Source organism: Tupaia chinensis, unplaced genomic scaffold (assembly GCF_000334495.1).
Source record: "Tupaia chinensis unplaced genomic scaffold, TupChi_1.0 Scaffold138812_1, whole genome shotgun sequence".
NCBI lineage: Eukaryota > Metazoa > Chordata > Mammalia > Scandentia > Tupaiidae > Tupaia > Tupaia belangeri.
The window spans coordinates 1502234-1519586 of record NW_006198705.1 but is presented as its reverse complement, the minus strand read 5'-3'; the positions used below and the strand labels follow the sequence as shown (position 1 = coordinate 1519586).

The window sequence follows — 17353 nt, the reverse complement described above, 5'->3', positions numbered from 1 at the left end:
AGCAAAAACCTCTCCAAAAAAAAAAAAAAATAGCCTCTTAAAAAAAAAAATTAAATAAAAAGGTAGGGCCCAGTGAACACGCCCAGATGGTGGGTTGGGAGGTTGGCGCCGTGGCTGTGCCCTCGAGGAGGGGCCCTGTGGTCTGGAATGGAATTGGCGCATTTCCACGTCTGACCTGCTCACTTCACGCATTTCCGTCTTCATTCTAGGCCTGGTTGCCATAAAGGAGACCCAGGACATAGAGACCCGGCTGAACGAGGTGGAGAAGCTGCTCAAGACGGTCATAAGCATGCCGTGTAAGGTACGTCCGCCAGGTCGGGGTGCAGGGAGGGTGGCAAGGGGACCTGTCACCTTCCAAATGTGAGAGGCGCCTCTCCTCCGAATAGCCAGTCTGCTCCAGCTCGCTCGGCTGGCTATTCCATTCCTGGGAATCCTAGGGCGGAGGGCACAGGGCGGATATAACCGGGGTCAAGGAGGATTTCTGTGAGCCCCCCTGGTACTGGTTATTTTCTTCCTGGGAGAAAAAGTGGACGTGATGGTGTTCCAGGGGGGTGCTGAGTGGAAAGGGAGGTGGGGTCCTCTCTGTTGCACCCGACTTTGCTTTCTTATCTCAGCTTAGACAGAGACAGGGATAAATAGGCAGTGTGCAGCAAGTGACCAGCGTGGTCAGTCATTCGAGCATCCGACCAGTTCGCTGGGCGTTAGCCTCAGACAGAGCCACTTCGAGGAAGAGCCAGTGCCCTTCTCGATCATCCGATGGGGCCGACTCGTGGGAGTGACGCGCCTGTAGTAATCACCGCGTTTCTTCCCAGTATTCTAGGTCGGAAGTCGTGCTCACCTTCTTTGAACGTTCTCCTCTGGATCAAGTGTTAAAAAATGATAATGTACATAAAATTCAACCCAGCTTTCAAAGTCCGGTCAAAATATCAGGTAAGAGCTGTGTGAAGCTTGAGGGGTGGTGGGGGAAGGACAGCTGTGGATTGGTGGCTGTGGTTTTCCGGAAACCTTTCTGGTTGTGTTTACAGCGCTGGGTATACCTCTCACCCGGGAGATTCCGAACCAGAACTCCACTGCGTTGTCAAACTGGTGACACACCATTGTGATATTTTTTTTTTGTGAGGCAATGTGTTTTCCACCTGTTGACCTTAAGCTTAGACTCTTTTGCTAATTTCCAAATAAATTCTGAAAGGATTTATTGGGCTAATCAATGAGAGATTTCTTAGGAAATGGTATTAAAACAAAAACATGAAGGTGACATTTCACGGTAACTGTGGACTCGGAAGTCTAATCTACTCAAGTGAGGTATGTCCCTGACATGGCATTGAATTTGGTCCTTGGTTTTAGGGCCCCTGGGCCAAGAGGGAAGCACACAGGTGAAACCATTGTTCAGGTTGATGCAAAGGTCAAGGGGCAAAGGTCGGCAACAGTGCGACCCCCGAGAGGAGCTGCAGCCCAGCCCACCGAGGCCCTGATGGAGAGGAAGAAGAGCAGACCCGGTGCTCTTGGTCCTGTCAGGGGACTCCCTGAGGTCTGAGTTGCGTGTGTCATGGCAACAGGACACTTGGACTTTCACAGAGGTGTCGTGGAGAAGGCAGTCATGGAACGTCTTGGAGGACACGGACTCTGTCCCAGAAGTGTCCAAGACAGGGTTCCCCCAGGTGAAGGGACTCTCATCTTGTGATCTAGGAGGTGGCACTTGAGTGGGGTCTTGCTGGAGAGTGCAGGGTGGAGAGGGGAAGGAAGGCAGTTAGGAGGAGACCCGGCTTCGCGAAAGGTGAGATCCTACCTCATGTCAAGATCGGGAGGAAGGAGCGGAGGAAGGATTCTGCACCTATTAAGCCATTTCCTTTTTTCTAACTACTTCTTTACACTTTTTGGAGCTTAGTTGTTTATTTCTTCCATGAGCCAAAAAGAGGGCCCCCCGCAAGGTCTGTGTAGCCATCCTCCTCCAGCGTCCGCCAGCCCCCTCAGACCCACAGGCTCACGAATGTCCAACATGTTTAGGGAGGACTCTGGATGCGAACCTGGAACCTTCCCATGTGGATTAGCCTCCTGGAACATCCTGTCAGTGCTGTGTCACCCCCGGTGTATCTGTGTATCTGTGTGACAGTGGGGTGTGCCCACCACGTGGTACAGAACGTCCCTCCTCATACATGGGGAAGTGAGCTGTGGTAGCCTCTGTCTGGGCAGCTTGGGTGTCAAACTGCTGTTTACCAAAACACTGTCATCCCTTTGAGAAAATATTTCACACACAGGCCCATCCTGTCATTAGTCTTGGGTGGCCCGTCTTTGGTGTGTTTGGGGATCGTGGGCTCCAGAGGAGGCTCACGGTCCTGAGACTGTCCACCCACTTTCTCTGCAAGCCTTCCCCCTTCTGCAGGAAGTACCCAAGAGCACTGAGGCCCCTCGTCCCAAACTCTGACTTTCTGAGATCCCGTTATTTTTCTCAAAACCTCTCCTTTGGGATCGAGCCCAAGTCTCTGGTCATTCTAGGCATGGTTTACCTAGTTAGTCATTTAATTTTTTTTTTTTTTGAGACGTTTTTGCTATAGGGCACGTGCGCTCGCCAGACAGACAGAGAGAGACAGAGAGACAGAAAGCAAGAAATCACCCCCCAGGGGGGATGGTCACGCCGCAATCCCTTCTCCTCCATTCTCCTCTCGGGATCTTGGGCACGCACGCACATGCGCCTGGCGTGAGTTTAAGCCACCGGGTCCGGGACGTGAACCGCGGTCGACTACGTGGGAGTCCAGCAATATAGCCATTACGCTAACTGCTGGTCCCGTTAGTCATTTAATTTTGTCACCTCCACTACAGACCCTGGCCTCCTCCAGGGGACTCTGGCCAGCCTCTGCTCTGTTGTAACCCACAGGGCCCTTCGGACAGACCCTGCCCACCTGCCACTCCTGTCCTGGTTAACCCTGCTCATTCCCCAAAACGCCCTGCAGTTAACGCTCGCTATCCACCCACCTCGGTTGTCCTAAATCATCGATGTGGCACCAATGTGGCATTTGAAGAGGTGGTGCTGTAGTGGACGGACCCTGGCCTTCTGTTCATGTCTTAGATGCTTCAACTTTTCTTTCCATGTTTCAGTTGTTTAGTGCTCAGGGGTTCCACTAGGTGGCGCCAGGCGCTCGCTGGTGGGAGAACCACGGCAGTGTCTGGAGGCTACAGCAGGGACTGTGGAGAAGCACTGTGGCCTCTTTGGTTGTGCTTTGGACCAGTGCCACATTGCCCACCCCGTGTTAACCCAGATGCTCGTCAAATCTAAGAAAGCAGTCAGCTAAAAGGTTTAGCAGCTTGGACGTGGCTGGGCAGCGGGAAGGGAAGTGTCAGCTCGGCCTTGATCTGACCACTCAGAGTGATGGATTTCGGCCACGGAACCTGATCATTCACGTTGGAGGGGCCTGGGAATGAATCCCACACGTATTTTCTACGAATCTGCATCTGAACAGTCTCGATCTGAATCGCTACTCTCCAGAAACAGCCCGGCTCATGACATGAAATGACCACAAAGGCAGTACTTTGGGTTTCATTGTGTGGCTGGACTGTGTTGACCACGTCATGGGAGAGAGTTTGAACAGGAGCAAGCCGTCCTGTGAATGCTTCCCAGGCTGAGACCACATGTCTCTGGGAAAAAAGGAATCGGTGAATTAATGAGGCGAGGAGGAGTTGGCACATGGGGCATGTGAAAAATCACCATTAGGCAAACACATGGTGGTGGTTGTGGGGGGAAAAAAAAGATCCACGGGGGGCTCAGCAAGTGGCATGGTGGTTAAATCGCTGAGCTTCCACATAACTGACTGCAGTTTGAGTCCGGACCTGGCGGCTTAAAAATCACACCAGGTGTGTGTGTGTGTGTGTGTGTGTGTGCCTAAACTCCTCGGAGGAGAAGGGAGGAGAAGGGATTGCAGTGTGGCCATCCTCCCTGAGGGCTGATTTCTCACTTTCTCTTTCTTCGTCTTTCTCTGGTGAGTGCATGTGCCCTATGGCAAATTAATTAATTAATTAATTAAATTTTAAAAGTCTGTTGACCAGTAGGTGCTATAATTAGTGGGTGACCGTTTGGGGAAAGACAGTAACCTGTGGAAATACCTGGCACAAAGCACCTTACCCAAGTGGTCCAGGCCAGCGTCACTAGCAGCAGGACCTGTTGATTTTAGTGCCCACCCGACAGCATGCAGAATGGCCCTGAAAACGTATCACCTCTTCCTAATCACCCGCAAGCCTCAGACAAATCCAGGTTCATGCCTACTTGATAAAATAGCTCACCAGTCCTGTTTGTTCATTTTATTGTATGAGAGAGAGAAAAACACGTACCCTGAGGGTCTCCCACTGGAATTCCACTCCAGCCAATCTCAGCCAATCAGAATCATGGACACACACACCCAGCAAATGCAAGTTGACCCGGGAACCAAACCTGGATCTCCCACGTGGCCACCAGCATTGTAGAGCATTGGTCTACTGCCGCACCATGACGCTGGGCCACACCTGTCCCCTCTAACAGTAGTACCATGCATAGGACCAGCAGATGGCATAATGGCTGTCGCTGGACTCCCATGTAGTTGACCGCAGTTCAAGTCTCGGACCTAGTGGCTTTAACTCAAGCTGGGCGCATGTGCGTGCGTGCCAAAGATCCTGAGAGGAGAATGGAGGAGAAGGGATTGCGGTGTGGCCATCCCCCCTGGGGGGGTGATTTCTCACTTTCTCTCTTTGTCTCTCTGTCTTTCTGGTGAGTGCACACACCCTATAGCAAAAATCTCTCGAAAACATAAACACAAAACAATAGGGCCATCCTGAGGGGTAAGGAGCAGCAGAGGAGCTATCAGAGGTCATAGAAGACCCGAGAACTCATTCCAACGAGGGATCCTGGGTTAGATCCGGAACAGAAAAAGGGACCTTGGTGGACACAGCTGACGGCACTTGAGTGAAGGAGGTCTTTAGTCAACAGTATTGTACCAACGTTCGTTTCTCAGATGTGATCAGTGTACCATGGTTATATAAAATGTTAATATTCAGAGAAGCCGAGGAGGGATATAGGCAAGCTCTCTCCTGTTCTTGGGACTCCTGTCATTCTGAAATTAGCTCAAAATGGAAAGTTGGAAGAAGCACACATGGTAAAGCGTGGCTCTCCCTCCTGTGAAAAATATAAATGCGGAAAAGTAGCTTGAAACGAGCCCGTTCATGGAACCAGCCATGCATGGGATTAAAGTGTAATTAAATTGGCCAGTGGTTCTTGTTATAGGCACTAACCTGACTTCTAAGACGTTCGCGTTCTAAGTGTGTGTGAAGACAAGCTTTCAATGCCGTCATTTTTCTTTCATCACTTTTCCTTTGATTCTCTTTCTATTCACACAAAATAATGAGTAGGACGGCATGCCCCACAGTTAGAATAATTACTGTTTATTTGCGCCCCCAGCATTTATTAGATTCTTTAAATAGGAGGGGGCTTTGCATGGAAAAATGGAATTCAAGTGTAAGTTTATTTTGATGCAGAAAGGTTTAAAAACTCATGCGTCCCGTTTTCAGAATACACATTTTCCATGCATTTTTTTTGAAGACCCCCCCCATCACCTGTACAATAGACCTGTCTCTTCCACCCTTACATCATATCTTCTCATTTAATCTACACCTCTGGGGACCAGCAGTTAGCGTAATAGCTATGTCGCTGGACTCCCATGTAGTCGACCGTGGTTTGCATCCCGGACCTGGTGGCTTAAACTCACGCTGGGCGCGTGTGCATGCGTGCCCAAGATCCCGAGAGGAGAATGGAGGAGAAAGAAGGGGTTGCAGCGTGGCCATCCCCCCTGGGGAGTGATTTCTCGCTTTCTGTTTCTGTCTCTCTCTCTCTCTGTCTGGCGAGTGCACGTGCCCTACAGCAAAAACCTCCCCCCCCCCAAAAAAAGAGTAATCTATACCTCTGTCCTTTAGAATGGATACTGTCATTCCCATTTTATGAATGAAGAAACTGAGCAGAAGATGCCCTGTAAGTAGCGTAAGTAGAGGAACTGGAGTTTGAACCAGTTCTACCCAGCTGGACAGTCTGCAGGCTCCCCATCTGCCCTGCGCCCTCCTAAGGACCAGGGTCTCCTGCTGCAGACCTCCCATGCTCGCTAGAGCGGAGGCTGAAGACGCATGAATCTTCTTTTGAAAGTTTACTTTATTTCTTCTGATGAGAATGCATCAATCACATCGTGATCCATCCCCTGTGGACAGAAACCACAGGACTGTGGACAGGTGGGCCTGTGTCCTGTGCATACAGTGAGACCTCAGGACATGAACCCGGGACCTTCCCGTGTGCTTTCAGTATGGAGGAGCATTAGCTTACCACTGTGCCTTCTTGGCTGGCTCCCATAACCGTGAATCTTTCTTTTTTCTTTTGGAGAAGTTTTTGCTATAGGGCGTGTGTGCTTGCCAGAAAGACAGAGACAGAGACATAGCCATTCCTCCAACTGCTGATTCCCCCCCCCCCCCATTTTTTTTTCAGCCAGGAAATCATCAAATCTTAACTAGAGAGACTAAGATTCTCTCGCTTCTCCATTTAAAATGTGTGACAGCACGAAAGCACTTTCTTTATTGTTTTTATTAACTCTGACCCAAATCTGTCTGCCTCGCAAAGCACACAGAATCTCGGAGCAACCTCTGTACAGCTATCTGACAGCCCTCCTCCCCTGTCTCCCACTCCTTTACCGAGGAAATGGGAGGGGGCCTAAAAGTTAAAGAAATGTCACTGCTGCAAATTATTTCTGAACCAAATTCCGAAGTTACCTTGCATACCTAATCTTTCTGAAACGTGAACTTTGATGCTCTAGAAAATGGATCTTTACCAATCCCCCCAAAACAGATCGACAACAAATCATCCTGTCATGGCCTATAGCCGGAAGCTCTTGGGCACATACATGTGGCGTAATTGTTTTGCAAGGTCCACAGGGTTCTGAGGACACTGAGGTCTGATGTGGGGCTTCCTGTGTGGGACACAGCCTAGGACCAGGCGCGAGGACAGCCCTGACTCAGGGTGTTTTACAGGAGGTGGTCTCTCCCTCCCAAGTCCCACCCAGCTTCCAGCCTCAGATAACCTAGGGACCAATGAGGTTAGAGAGCCCGTGGATTGGCATCCACCTTTGGAACATTGATTCCAAACTCTACTTTGGAAAGGGGATGGTTTGTTGAAAAGCAAATTATCTTTGAACACCTATGCTAGTACCAGGCCAGGGCACACCTAAGACCTAGTGAAACATGCCCAGTTTCTGTGTGCCTGGGCTCACTGGAAATAGAACACAGATTTCGCAAGAGTTGATAGTTTTATTTGGACACTTAAAAAAAAGTTCAAAGAAAAGTTGTGCAAATTAGAGGTTGTCCAAAGTTGAAAAGGAAATTAAAAAAAAAAAAAAAACACTTAGCTCTCTAGCAAGTCTCTACTTGTGGGGCCCATCCGTTTCAGCAGCTCACCTTGCTAACCCTGACAGCTATGCCTTTTTGAAATCCAAGTATCCTCAAAGTAGCAAATACTTAAATGGAAGTTGTCCCTCCATATCAGTTTTCGCAGGAGAATCGCATGGACTGTGGACCTGTTCCCTCAAGCAAAAAGTTTCTTAAAGATTCACGGTTATGGGGACCAGCAGTTGGCGTAATGGCTATGTTGCTGGACTCCCACGTAGTCGACTGCGGTTCGTGTCTTGGACGCGGTGGCTAAAACTCACGTCGGGCGCGTGTGCGTGCGTGCCCAAGATCCCAAGAGGAGAATGGAGGAGAAGGGATTGTGGTGTGGCCATCTCCCCAAGGGATGATTTCTCACTTCCTCTGTCTCTCTGTGTCTCCAGCAAGTGGCACATGCCCTATAACAAAAAAATCTCTCTCAAAACAACAACAACAACAAAAAAAAGAAATCCCATCTCACTCTTTTGCACTCTCATTCTCTCATACAGGAAAAAAGAAAAGGAAATCTATTTGTGGGAATGAATGATCTAAATCATGATAAAGTATAAGGAAAAAATGAAACAGTTGCCCAAACACCTCCGATACCCACAACACCGTGGGCAGTCGACCATGCTCCCATGGGGCCTGCCGTGGCTGGAGGGCAGAAGGGCTGTTCTGAACTGTGCTTCCATGTGGTAGGCCTCCCATGGGAAGATGATAATCCCCTGCATTTGAGAATGCACCGGGAATTTGCAGAATATTTTAAGCCCGACTTTTAAGATGAGGTAAACAGAAAAGAGGACAAAGGTGGTCCAAGCTTGGAGCTCAGCTGACTCGGAGCTAAGCCAGCTTCACGGGGAATGGGAGGACTTCAGTACCAAGGAGGGCTGGTAGTGGCCACCGGATGTGGTCATCTCCTAGGGAAGGGTGGAGACAGAGACAGACAGTAGAAAGCAGAGAGTCCAGCCACGCTCCTTACACTTACGGGGACCAGCTGACATTACAGATTCTAGGAATTCATAGGACTTTAGACTTCGAAGGATCTTCGGAATTTACCTAATATGCAGGGTCTTCTAGACATCTGTGGAAAATGCATATTATGAAAAATCTGTGCCTGGATTTGGCATTTTTTGCAACAAAATAGTCTTGTGTTTTAATTCTATTTTGCCATGAACCGTTTGAGGTCTCCTCCTTCAATCTGGAACTTTCCCAGCGGAGGCCATGGGCCTCCTCGTTGGGCTGAGCTATGGGCTGGCGTCTGGGCTCCTTCCGGCCCAGCTCTTTCAGCCATGGGTGAACACCGCAAGTCCACCCCCTCAGGCTAACGTCATACAGCCGACATGGACATGGGGACTTCTTTTTCTTTGTTGGCTTTTCTAAATTGCCAATGTCTATGTTTATTGGGGGAAAAAAATCAATTCACCTACGCCGGGGCTTTCCCACTGGCCCGGTGCTCCCATGAGCAGCAATGGTGACTGAAAACGAGTGCAAGTCTCCCACCGGATCTGAAATGCACATGGACCTCCTCTGACCCTCACAGCAATCCAGGGGGTAGAGCGTCTCCTCTCACCTTAGCCACAGGTGGGAGCTCAGAAGGCTGGGGAACTTGAGCAGAGACACGTGATCTGAGTCAAACCCAGACACACAGCTATGAGCCCAGTACCCTTTCTTCCTACCCCAGCTTTAAGACCCTGGGGAAGGGACTAGCAGTTAGCATAATGGCTATGTCGCTGGACTCCCATGTAGTTGACCGCAGGTCGAGTCCTGGACCCGGTGGCTTAAACTCACACTGGGCCCATGTGCGTGCGTGCCCAAGATCCCGAGAGGAGAATGGAGGAGAAGGGATTGCGGTGTGGCCATCCCCCCGGGGGGCGATTTCTTGCTTTCTGTCTCTCTGGCGAGCGCATGTGCCCTATAGCAAAAACCTCTCCAAAAAAGAAAAAAAAAAAAGACCCTGGGGGAGGCGCGTGGAGAATAAGGCTCAGACACCCAGAGAGTTTCTTCTGGCAGAAACAGGCCTCTCTGCTCACATGGTTTCAGCAGGCGTGGCTCGTGCAGGGCCTGGCGTCAGCCCCTGAATCAGCATGGTGGAGCTGTGGAATGGGTCCCCAGGGTGCAGCGTTCTCTTGATGTATGTGTGGGGGGACAGGGGGACAAGAGGTGCTAGGAAAAGTAGGGAGATTGGTGTCAACTGTGAACTTCCAGTCCTCCAACTCTGACCCCTCCTGACCACTTGCCTTATTGCTTTGGTTTTTCAGAAATCATGAGGTCCAATGGATTTTGTTTAGCAAATACAGAGACGATCGTGATCGACCACGGCATACCAAACGGAAAAGACCAGCACCTGGATGCGGATCCGACGGAGCACCTGTAAGTACGCGGATTTGAATAGAGCTCTATAGAAGCGGTCCCGAGCTGTCGGCCTGCACAGGGCCGGGCTCGCCGCCCATCCGGAGCTCCTATGGAAGGAAGGGGATGTGGCTGGGAGCACCCAGCTCTCTGCCTGTCTTTGGATAATTATTTTAAAAGGTTGCCTTTTCTGGAGTCTGGGGAGACCTTGATTCGTAAACCTTGCTGCTGGCTATGAGGGGCTGCAGGAGAAGTTGCAAGGCCCCCCAGGTCTGGGTTGTGCTGGGCCCTAAGGGATAGGATGCTGTGTCCAGACCCAGGGCCTGGTTCCGGAAGGGGTTTGCACCTCCATGCTCAGAGGGCCTGGGCTCCGGGGACAGGGGAAGTATATCGTGGCTGTGATTCACGGGAGGAGCCTGGCCCGGTTACTGAGAGCTGGCCTGCAGCAAGTCCACGGTCTTCTCCCCCTTTCTACCTCTGATTGTGGAACTTTCGATGTAATACTCCCAGAAACCCCAACCCCAGGGGCCCTGTAGGCACAGCCGTCTCTATCCTTAGCAGCTTATCGGGGCTAAAGGATGCGACAGTTTGGCTTCTGTTTACTGTCAAGGCCAGCTCCGGGTTTTTCTCGATGGCGTGAGCTCCAAGGTTATTTATCCTCTCCTGGCTTCTCTTACCTTTAAGGCGGGGGACAATCATTTTGCTCTCTTGGGTGGGCTGGGGTGAAGACCACAGAGGATGAATGTACGGTGCCCGGCTCAGAGCCCCCTCTGGCTGTCAGCTCCCTACAGGTCCACAAGGGCACCAGTGAGGGGGGACGTGGTGTCTGGGGGTGTCACAGGTCCACCCCACCCGTGTGGTGGCCCTCAGCAGCAGCAGGGACTGGGCCGAGCCCTCTGGCCAAGGCCCACATCAGAGCCAGTTGCTGCCCGAGATGGTGTGACTCCAGGGTGGGCCTCGGGTCCAGAAGGTGGCATGAGCCCCTTCTGTACAGTGTCTGCTCTGGAACCAAGAATGGGGTGCCCATCATCCATCCTTGGACTGACACTGAGCAGCAGCCCACACTCTTAGCTCTCAGGGTGTCTCTGGTACATGGTGCAAGAACCCTCCGCGTGAGGGGCTGGATTCAGAGCTGTGCTGAGGCCGCGGTGACGCCCTCCTGACCTCCTTGTCCACTGGTGGGTCTTGTTGAGACACTATGTGGCATTGCACCTACTGTGTGCTGCTCACCTGGCCTCATGGTCCGGGTTGACTGCCACGGGATGTATAAAACTGGGTGCATTGGCGAAGAAGGGAAGGAGAGGTGTTTTAGCTTCACGGGAGGGGTATGGGCCTGGGGCAGTCCCGGTAGAGAAGACGGGGGAGCCCCTTCCTCACCGCCAGTGGCTTCAGTGTCCTAGCTCTGCTGCAGCAGCCCTGGGAGGTGAGGATGCCCTTTCTGTCTCCAAGAGGCCATGAGAGGCCCGCTGTACCCTGGAAGGAAGCCGGAGTTAAGACGTGGTTCCAGGGCTGGCAGGCGGTGTGGTGATTGAGGGCACTGGACTCCCACATGGCCAACTGCAGTTTGAGTCCCGGACCTGGTGGCTTGCTTTCTCATTTTCTCTCTCTCTGGTCAAATTAAAATAAGTAAATGAATAAATAAAGTGAAATAAGATAATTCTTTTTTATAAAAGAAGAGAAGTGGTTCCACTGTGAACAGTTTTGAGCTGAGGAGAAAGATAGAAAAAGCAGTGTGTGGCTTCCTGCTGGCCTGGGCCTCACACAGGTTTTATGAGGAGTCTGTGGCCAGCTGCCCGTGAAGCCTGGCTTGCAGGGAGAGGCAGAGAGGGAGAGCGAGCAGAGAGAGCCTCGGTGATCCCAGAAAAGCCCAGCAACGGAGCGGCTGCCTCTGAGGGCTCGGGGGAGCACTTAGAGGGAATTCCTGACACACAGCTCTCCAGCGGCGTGATGTAGGGAGCGCGGCCACGTGGACAGTCTGGCTGCGGGCTGTCCCTCGGGAGCAATCTGTCCTAACACTCCATCAGGCGGGTGGCGGGGGTGGCGGGGTGGCAGTGACAGGAGGTCACAGAGAGACACCGTTTGAGGACGGGAGCGCTCACCACCAGGCCTCAGGCCTCAGCATCCTCACTGCTGAAGAGGCTGGTGGTCCCCTCACCCCCAAGCCAGCGTGTCCCAAGCTTCCTGGAGAGCCACCGTCAGATTTGGGGCCTGTGCAAGTGCATCTCAGTAGGAAGCCCTCACTCTTTGGTCCCGAGGAGGAGAGTGGGCCCAGTGCCAAGACCTGAGACCCAGTTGCACTCAGGGAGCCAGTGTGCCCCATGTGACTGGGGTCAGCGGGGCAACTGGGATCACCAGGCTCCTGAGGTCACCTGGACCTGAGGCCTTTGTCACTCTGCCAGGTCTTGGAGGGAGGCCTGCCTGACCTCGGACTCAGCCCTCTGACTCTTTTGGCTTCCCTTTCTTCCTCATGTTTGCCCTGTGTTTGGAGGCAGGAGGGCCCAGCCTGGACATGGGCAGGGCTGCAGCTTTGGTGTGGCCTGGCCCCCCACCGGCGTGGGGCTTTTCCCATATTCCCAAGGTCCCCCCTGGGTTTCCACTCAACACAGGTTTGGGGGAGAGATCCAGTCCCCTAAGAAGTGGGTTTGCCTCCAGGCGATGTGCTGTCTCGCAGCATAAGCCACACGGGAAGCCTGAGGCAGGAGGCAGCTCAGGCCTCGCACCAGGCCTCTCCATGGGGGTAAGGGAAGCCGGGCTCTGTGCTTTTTCTTTTTCTTACATCAGGGTCTTGGCGCATTGTGATGGTCCTACCTCGGCCTGCCAACTGGGACCTCACTGGGCACCACCACACCTGCCCTTGCCCCTGTGCCCAGGCCAGCTGTCCCTCCTCCTGCCTCAGCCTCCCCGAGTCACTGGGGTAGCAGGTGCACACCTCCACACCTGGCCTTCAGGCCGGAACAGGAACCCAACCCAGGCCCCCCATGTGGCCCCAGCCTGTGGAGCACGGTGTCTGAGTAACACCTGCCTCTCCAGCTGGGCCCTCTGAGGCCTTTTCTGTGCAAACTTTTTTTTTTTTTTTGAGAGGGTTTTTTGCTATAGGATGTATGCGCTCACCAGAAAGACAGAGAGAGACAGACAGAAAGCGAGAAATCACCCCCCAGGGGAGATGGCCATGCCGCAATCCCTTCTCCTCCATTCTCCTCTCAGGATCTTGGGCACGCACGCACACACGCCCAGTGTGAGTTTAAGCCACCAGGTCCAGGACTTGAACCACGGTCGACTACATGGCAGTCCAGTGACATAGGTATTACACCATCTACTGATCCCCCAACTTTTTTTTATAAGAGAAGTTTTTGCTATAGGGTGTGTGCCCTCACCAGAGAGACAGAAAGTAGACATCACCGGAGGGATGGCCATACCACAGTCTCTTCCCCTCTATTCTCCTCTTGGGATTTTGGGCATGCATGCACATGCATCCAGTGTGAGTCTAAGCTGCTGGGTCCAGGACTCAAACCGTGGTCGACTACGTGGAAGTCCAGCATTGTCGCCATTACGCCATCTGCTGGTCGCTCTTATGCAAACATGTTAAGGCTGTCATCACCTCTTCTACTTTTAGTAGCCACTTAGACTCTGGAGGAAGCCTGCCGCCCAACCCTGTGGTCTGAGGTCAGCTGGATTCCTCGGGGTGTCCTCAGTACGGGGGAGGTGCATCTCCACCCTGCCCCCATCACGTCACCCGAGTCACAGGCTCATGACTGGTCTTCTCAGTTCGGGCACTTCCTGGCCACTGCAAAGCTCCCCTGATAACAGTCCTTGTAGCTGTCTGCTGACCGGTGGCATGTCACTGGGAACCAGCCCTGGGCTACCATTGTGCACCGTGGACCCTGAGGCCCTCCCCTGCTGTCCTGGGAGAGCCTGCCTCTCCACGTCCTGCCCCGTTAGCGCTGCCTCCCAGGTGAAGGAAACAGAGCGCACACAGCACCTCTGGCACCCCTTCCTGGGGGAATGCCCCTCGTGTGCTTCTTTGTTATGAATTTTTAAAAATTTGGAGTCTGTTTTTTAGCCTAGGAGACAGTGTCTGGGTGAGCAGGGAGTGGAGGCAGTTCCAATGCGTGGGTCTTGTTGTCGGGAGGCTGTTTACGCCCCTTACATTTGGGGTACCTGGCCTTCCTTCAGTTCCCCCTCACCCCATGTCAGCTCTCCATATTTGCAGAGTCTTCATTTTTCAGAGCTCAAGTTAAACACCGGCCCAAATGGAAAGGACCCCCCTCCCCACTGTGACCTCCATCGCCCTTGCCTGTGCCTCTCGGGGTTCCCATCCCTCCTGAGTCTCCAGAGCCCACGTGTACTGTCTCAGCTCACAGTGGGTCCATGCCTCGGCAACCTCTGTCCCTAGTCCCTGGTTCTTTGAGACAGAACCTGCCTACTCGGAGCTCAGTGCACTTTTTAGCAGCAATTTTTGCTATCGGGCTTGTGCCCTTGCTGGAGAGAGAGACAGAAAGTGAGAAATCACTCCCTGGGGGAATGGCCACACTACTGCAATCCCTTCTCCTCCGTTCTCCTCTTGGGATTTTGGGCACATGCACACACGTGCCTGGCATGAGTTTTAAACCTCCAGGTCCAGGACTTGAACTATGGTTGACTAGTTGGGAGTCCAGTGACACAACCATTACGCCATCTGCTGGTCCCATCACGCACTTCCCTTGTAATTGTGGACGTGGTCCACACTTCCTGAGTACTGAAAAGACCTGCAGACTCGTGGCCCTTCCGTGCAGCATTGACCCTATCCCTCAGTACCCCACCTGCTCACCTCCTGCCCTTTCTGCCCCCCTTCAGCTGTGAGTCCATGAGGCCTTCACCTGTGTTTTCCAATTTCAGGTTTGAGAACGGCAGTGAGTTCCCCTCAGAGCTGGAGGACGGCGACGACCCAGCGGCGTATGTCACCAACCTGTCCTACTACCACCTGGTCCCCTTCGAGACGGACATTTTGGACTGAGCGTCTCCGTAGGACCTCTGCCACCTCCGCCCTTGACTGTGGGCGTGATACAGTCCATGGGCTGGCCCCAATAGCCAGAGCTGCTGCTGTGACCCCGGACCTCCCAGGAGTCCCAGGCCCTACCCCGCTGCTCACACCTCCCAGTGGAGCAGCAGGAGCTCCTGGTGGCTTCCATGCTGACTGCAGGGTCTCCAGCACCCAGAGTTGTGTCACGGGTGGCCACATGGCTGTCTGTGCTGAAGGGTTGTCTCTTCCCACTCAACACCACCAGCTTGCATCTCCATTCCTGGGACAGGTTCCCACACTTGGTGCCTGTAAGAGCTGGGATGTCCGGGTCTGTCTGGGCTCCTCTCTCAGTTCCTGCTTCCCCGGGAGGGGTGCACCTTTTTGCCCAGTGCTGCCCGGGCTCCCCACCATTCCCTCATAGGTCCAGTGCACTAAACATTTTGAGGGCAACTCTGACACAGCGCCAAGTTCTAGATGGCGTACGCAGGGGCTATTACGTAATCCAGGATTTCCCTGAGAACCAGGATGTTGGAGCTTGCACTTGGCTCTCCTCTTCTGTATGGAAACTGGGTTTGGGGTCCACCCAAGCAGTGTTTACAGAAGATACAGCATGAATGAGAGTGCTAGCTGTGGTCACTGAGGATCAGGTGCCCAGAGGAGCTTGCCCTGGGAGTCAGTGGTTCTCCTTAAGACTGCCAACACCCTTCCCTCTTCAGTGGGGGGATCAGGGTCAGAGCCACCCCGGGGCAGGTGTCTCAAGTTTTCCTCTCTTCACTCAATGACCGAATTGCCAGGATGACTCTGAGAGGATGGGAATCGAGAGGAAATCACAAGGCTCTCTTGTCAACCGAGGAGGGCCTGGGTTCTGCGAGCTTCTCTCCTCCCGGTGTCTACTAATGACCGACGTCTGCTAATGTAAATAATAGTAAATTATTGAGATTCTAATTCTTTTACACAGTCTGTTTTTAATCTATTTTAATTAAATAAAATCTATGACTCTACTTGGATTTATTTGAGATGTTTGTGTGTAGAGGTGTGGCTCTCTCCAGCCTGTGCCCCGGGAGGGCATGGCCACCCAAGGCTCGCTCCATCGGCCCCGCCCCGAGCGCTCTTTCTGTCATGCCGTTGTGTAGGAAATGGGTTCTGTTCTCACCCTAGGGAATGATCTGTATGAATGAAAAGTGAGCACACAAAACTCATTGTGTTTTTTTCTTTTCTTTTCTTTTTTTTTTTTTGATTTAGGGTTTTCCCCTTTTCCTTTCCCTCTTCAGCAGCCACAGGAAACCTCTTTGGTGACCCAGCTGCACAGTAGACAGGATTTCCGTGGCCGCTGGGTGGCTGACCAGGGTTGACCTGTTGCCTTTTTTTTCTCTTTAAAAAACTCAGGTTTACTTCTGTACAAGGATAGGGCTTCTTGCCTGGCAATGAAAGTCAAAATCCATGAACATGTTCAGTGAATTCCCGCTCAACTTCTTGGGTCATCACCCTCATTACCATGCTCCACAGAGGGGCGTCTTCCCAGCCATTTGGCCACTGTGGTCGCCACTTCCTTGGTTCGTCCACTTGCTCCGAATGTCAAAGGATCCAGGTCTGCTCCTCAAGCTCCCCTCTCAGCTTCCGCTGAAGAGACTGCTCAGTGCACAGTGAGATTCCTTGTGGGGGGCAAGGTGTTTGGACATGGGTTAAAAGACATCAGTGCATTCTCTGGCTTCCATAATTTTCTCAGAAATGTTTTATAGTTTTTGGAGAGGTTTTTTGCTATAGGGCGCGTGTGCTCGCCAGACAGACAGAAAGCAAGAAATCACCCCCTAGGGGAGATGGCCACGCTGCAATCCCTTCTCCTCCATTCTCTCGGGATCCTGGGCATGCACACACATGCGCCTGGCGTGAATTTCAAGCCACCGGGTCCAGGACACGAACCGCAGTCGACTACATGGGAGTCCAGCGACATAGCCATTACACTAACTGCTGGTCCCTTCTCAAACATTTTGATCGTGTAAGTCCATTCTCCATGTTCCCACATTGGAAAGAGCCACACGTAGAGATGAGTATGGAAGTGCGACAGTATGCGATGACCAGCACTCAGTATCATTCTGGAAAGGCAATACAGAGTGGTGGGGAGTGTGACAAACGAGAGCTCATGCATCATGGGAACAACCATTGCTACTTGTTTTACCTGATTGTTTTACCTAGGAGTGTGGGCCGAGTGTGGCAGGCCTTCTAGTTTTTTTAATAGAGGTTAAAAAGCCGACTTTTTATATGGAATATTCCAAGTTTGAAGTGTTGCCCAAAAGCAAAAAATAAAAATAAAATAAAGTACCCACAATAATAAAAGAATCTAGTGTTGCCCAAAAGCAAAAAATAAAAATAAAGTACCCACAATAATAAAAGAATTACCAAATAAAAATCATGTTTTCAGCTTCTACTCTAGACTCTCAGTTCAGAGAATTAATCCCACAGGAGTTCAGGGTCTTCTGTGAATTGCCCTTTTACCCACATGATCCTCTAGAGACCTGCTTACTTGTACTGGCCACTAACAGATCTTTGGCAGTGGTGGCCTGGCACTGTCCCTCTGCCTTTATTACTGAA

At 52.0% G+C, this 17353-nt stretch overlaps 1 protein-coding gene across 1 annotated transcript; it reads left to right on the top strand.

Moving 5' to 3' along the window:
* Window positions 1–209: 209 nt before the first annotated feature.
* PXDC1 (PX domain containing 1) lies at window positions 210–15771 on the top strand (the record flags this gene model as incomplete). Its single annotated transcript, XM_006161686.2, is given in 4 exon segments — window positions 210–301; window positions 813–930; window positions 9675–9786; window positions 14641–15771. Coding segments are annotated over 4 exon segments (440 nt in total), but the record flags the coding sequence as incomplete, so codon positions are not given.
* Between the last annotated feature and the right edge of the window lie 1582 nt (window positions 15772–17353).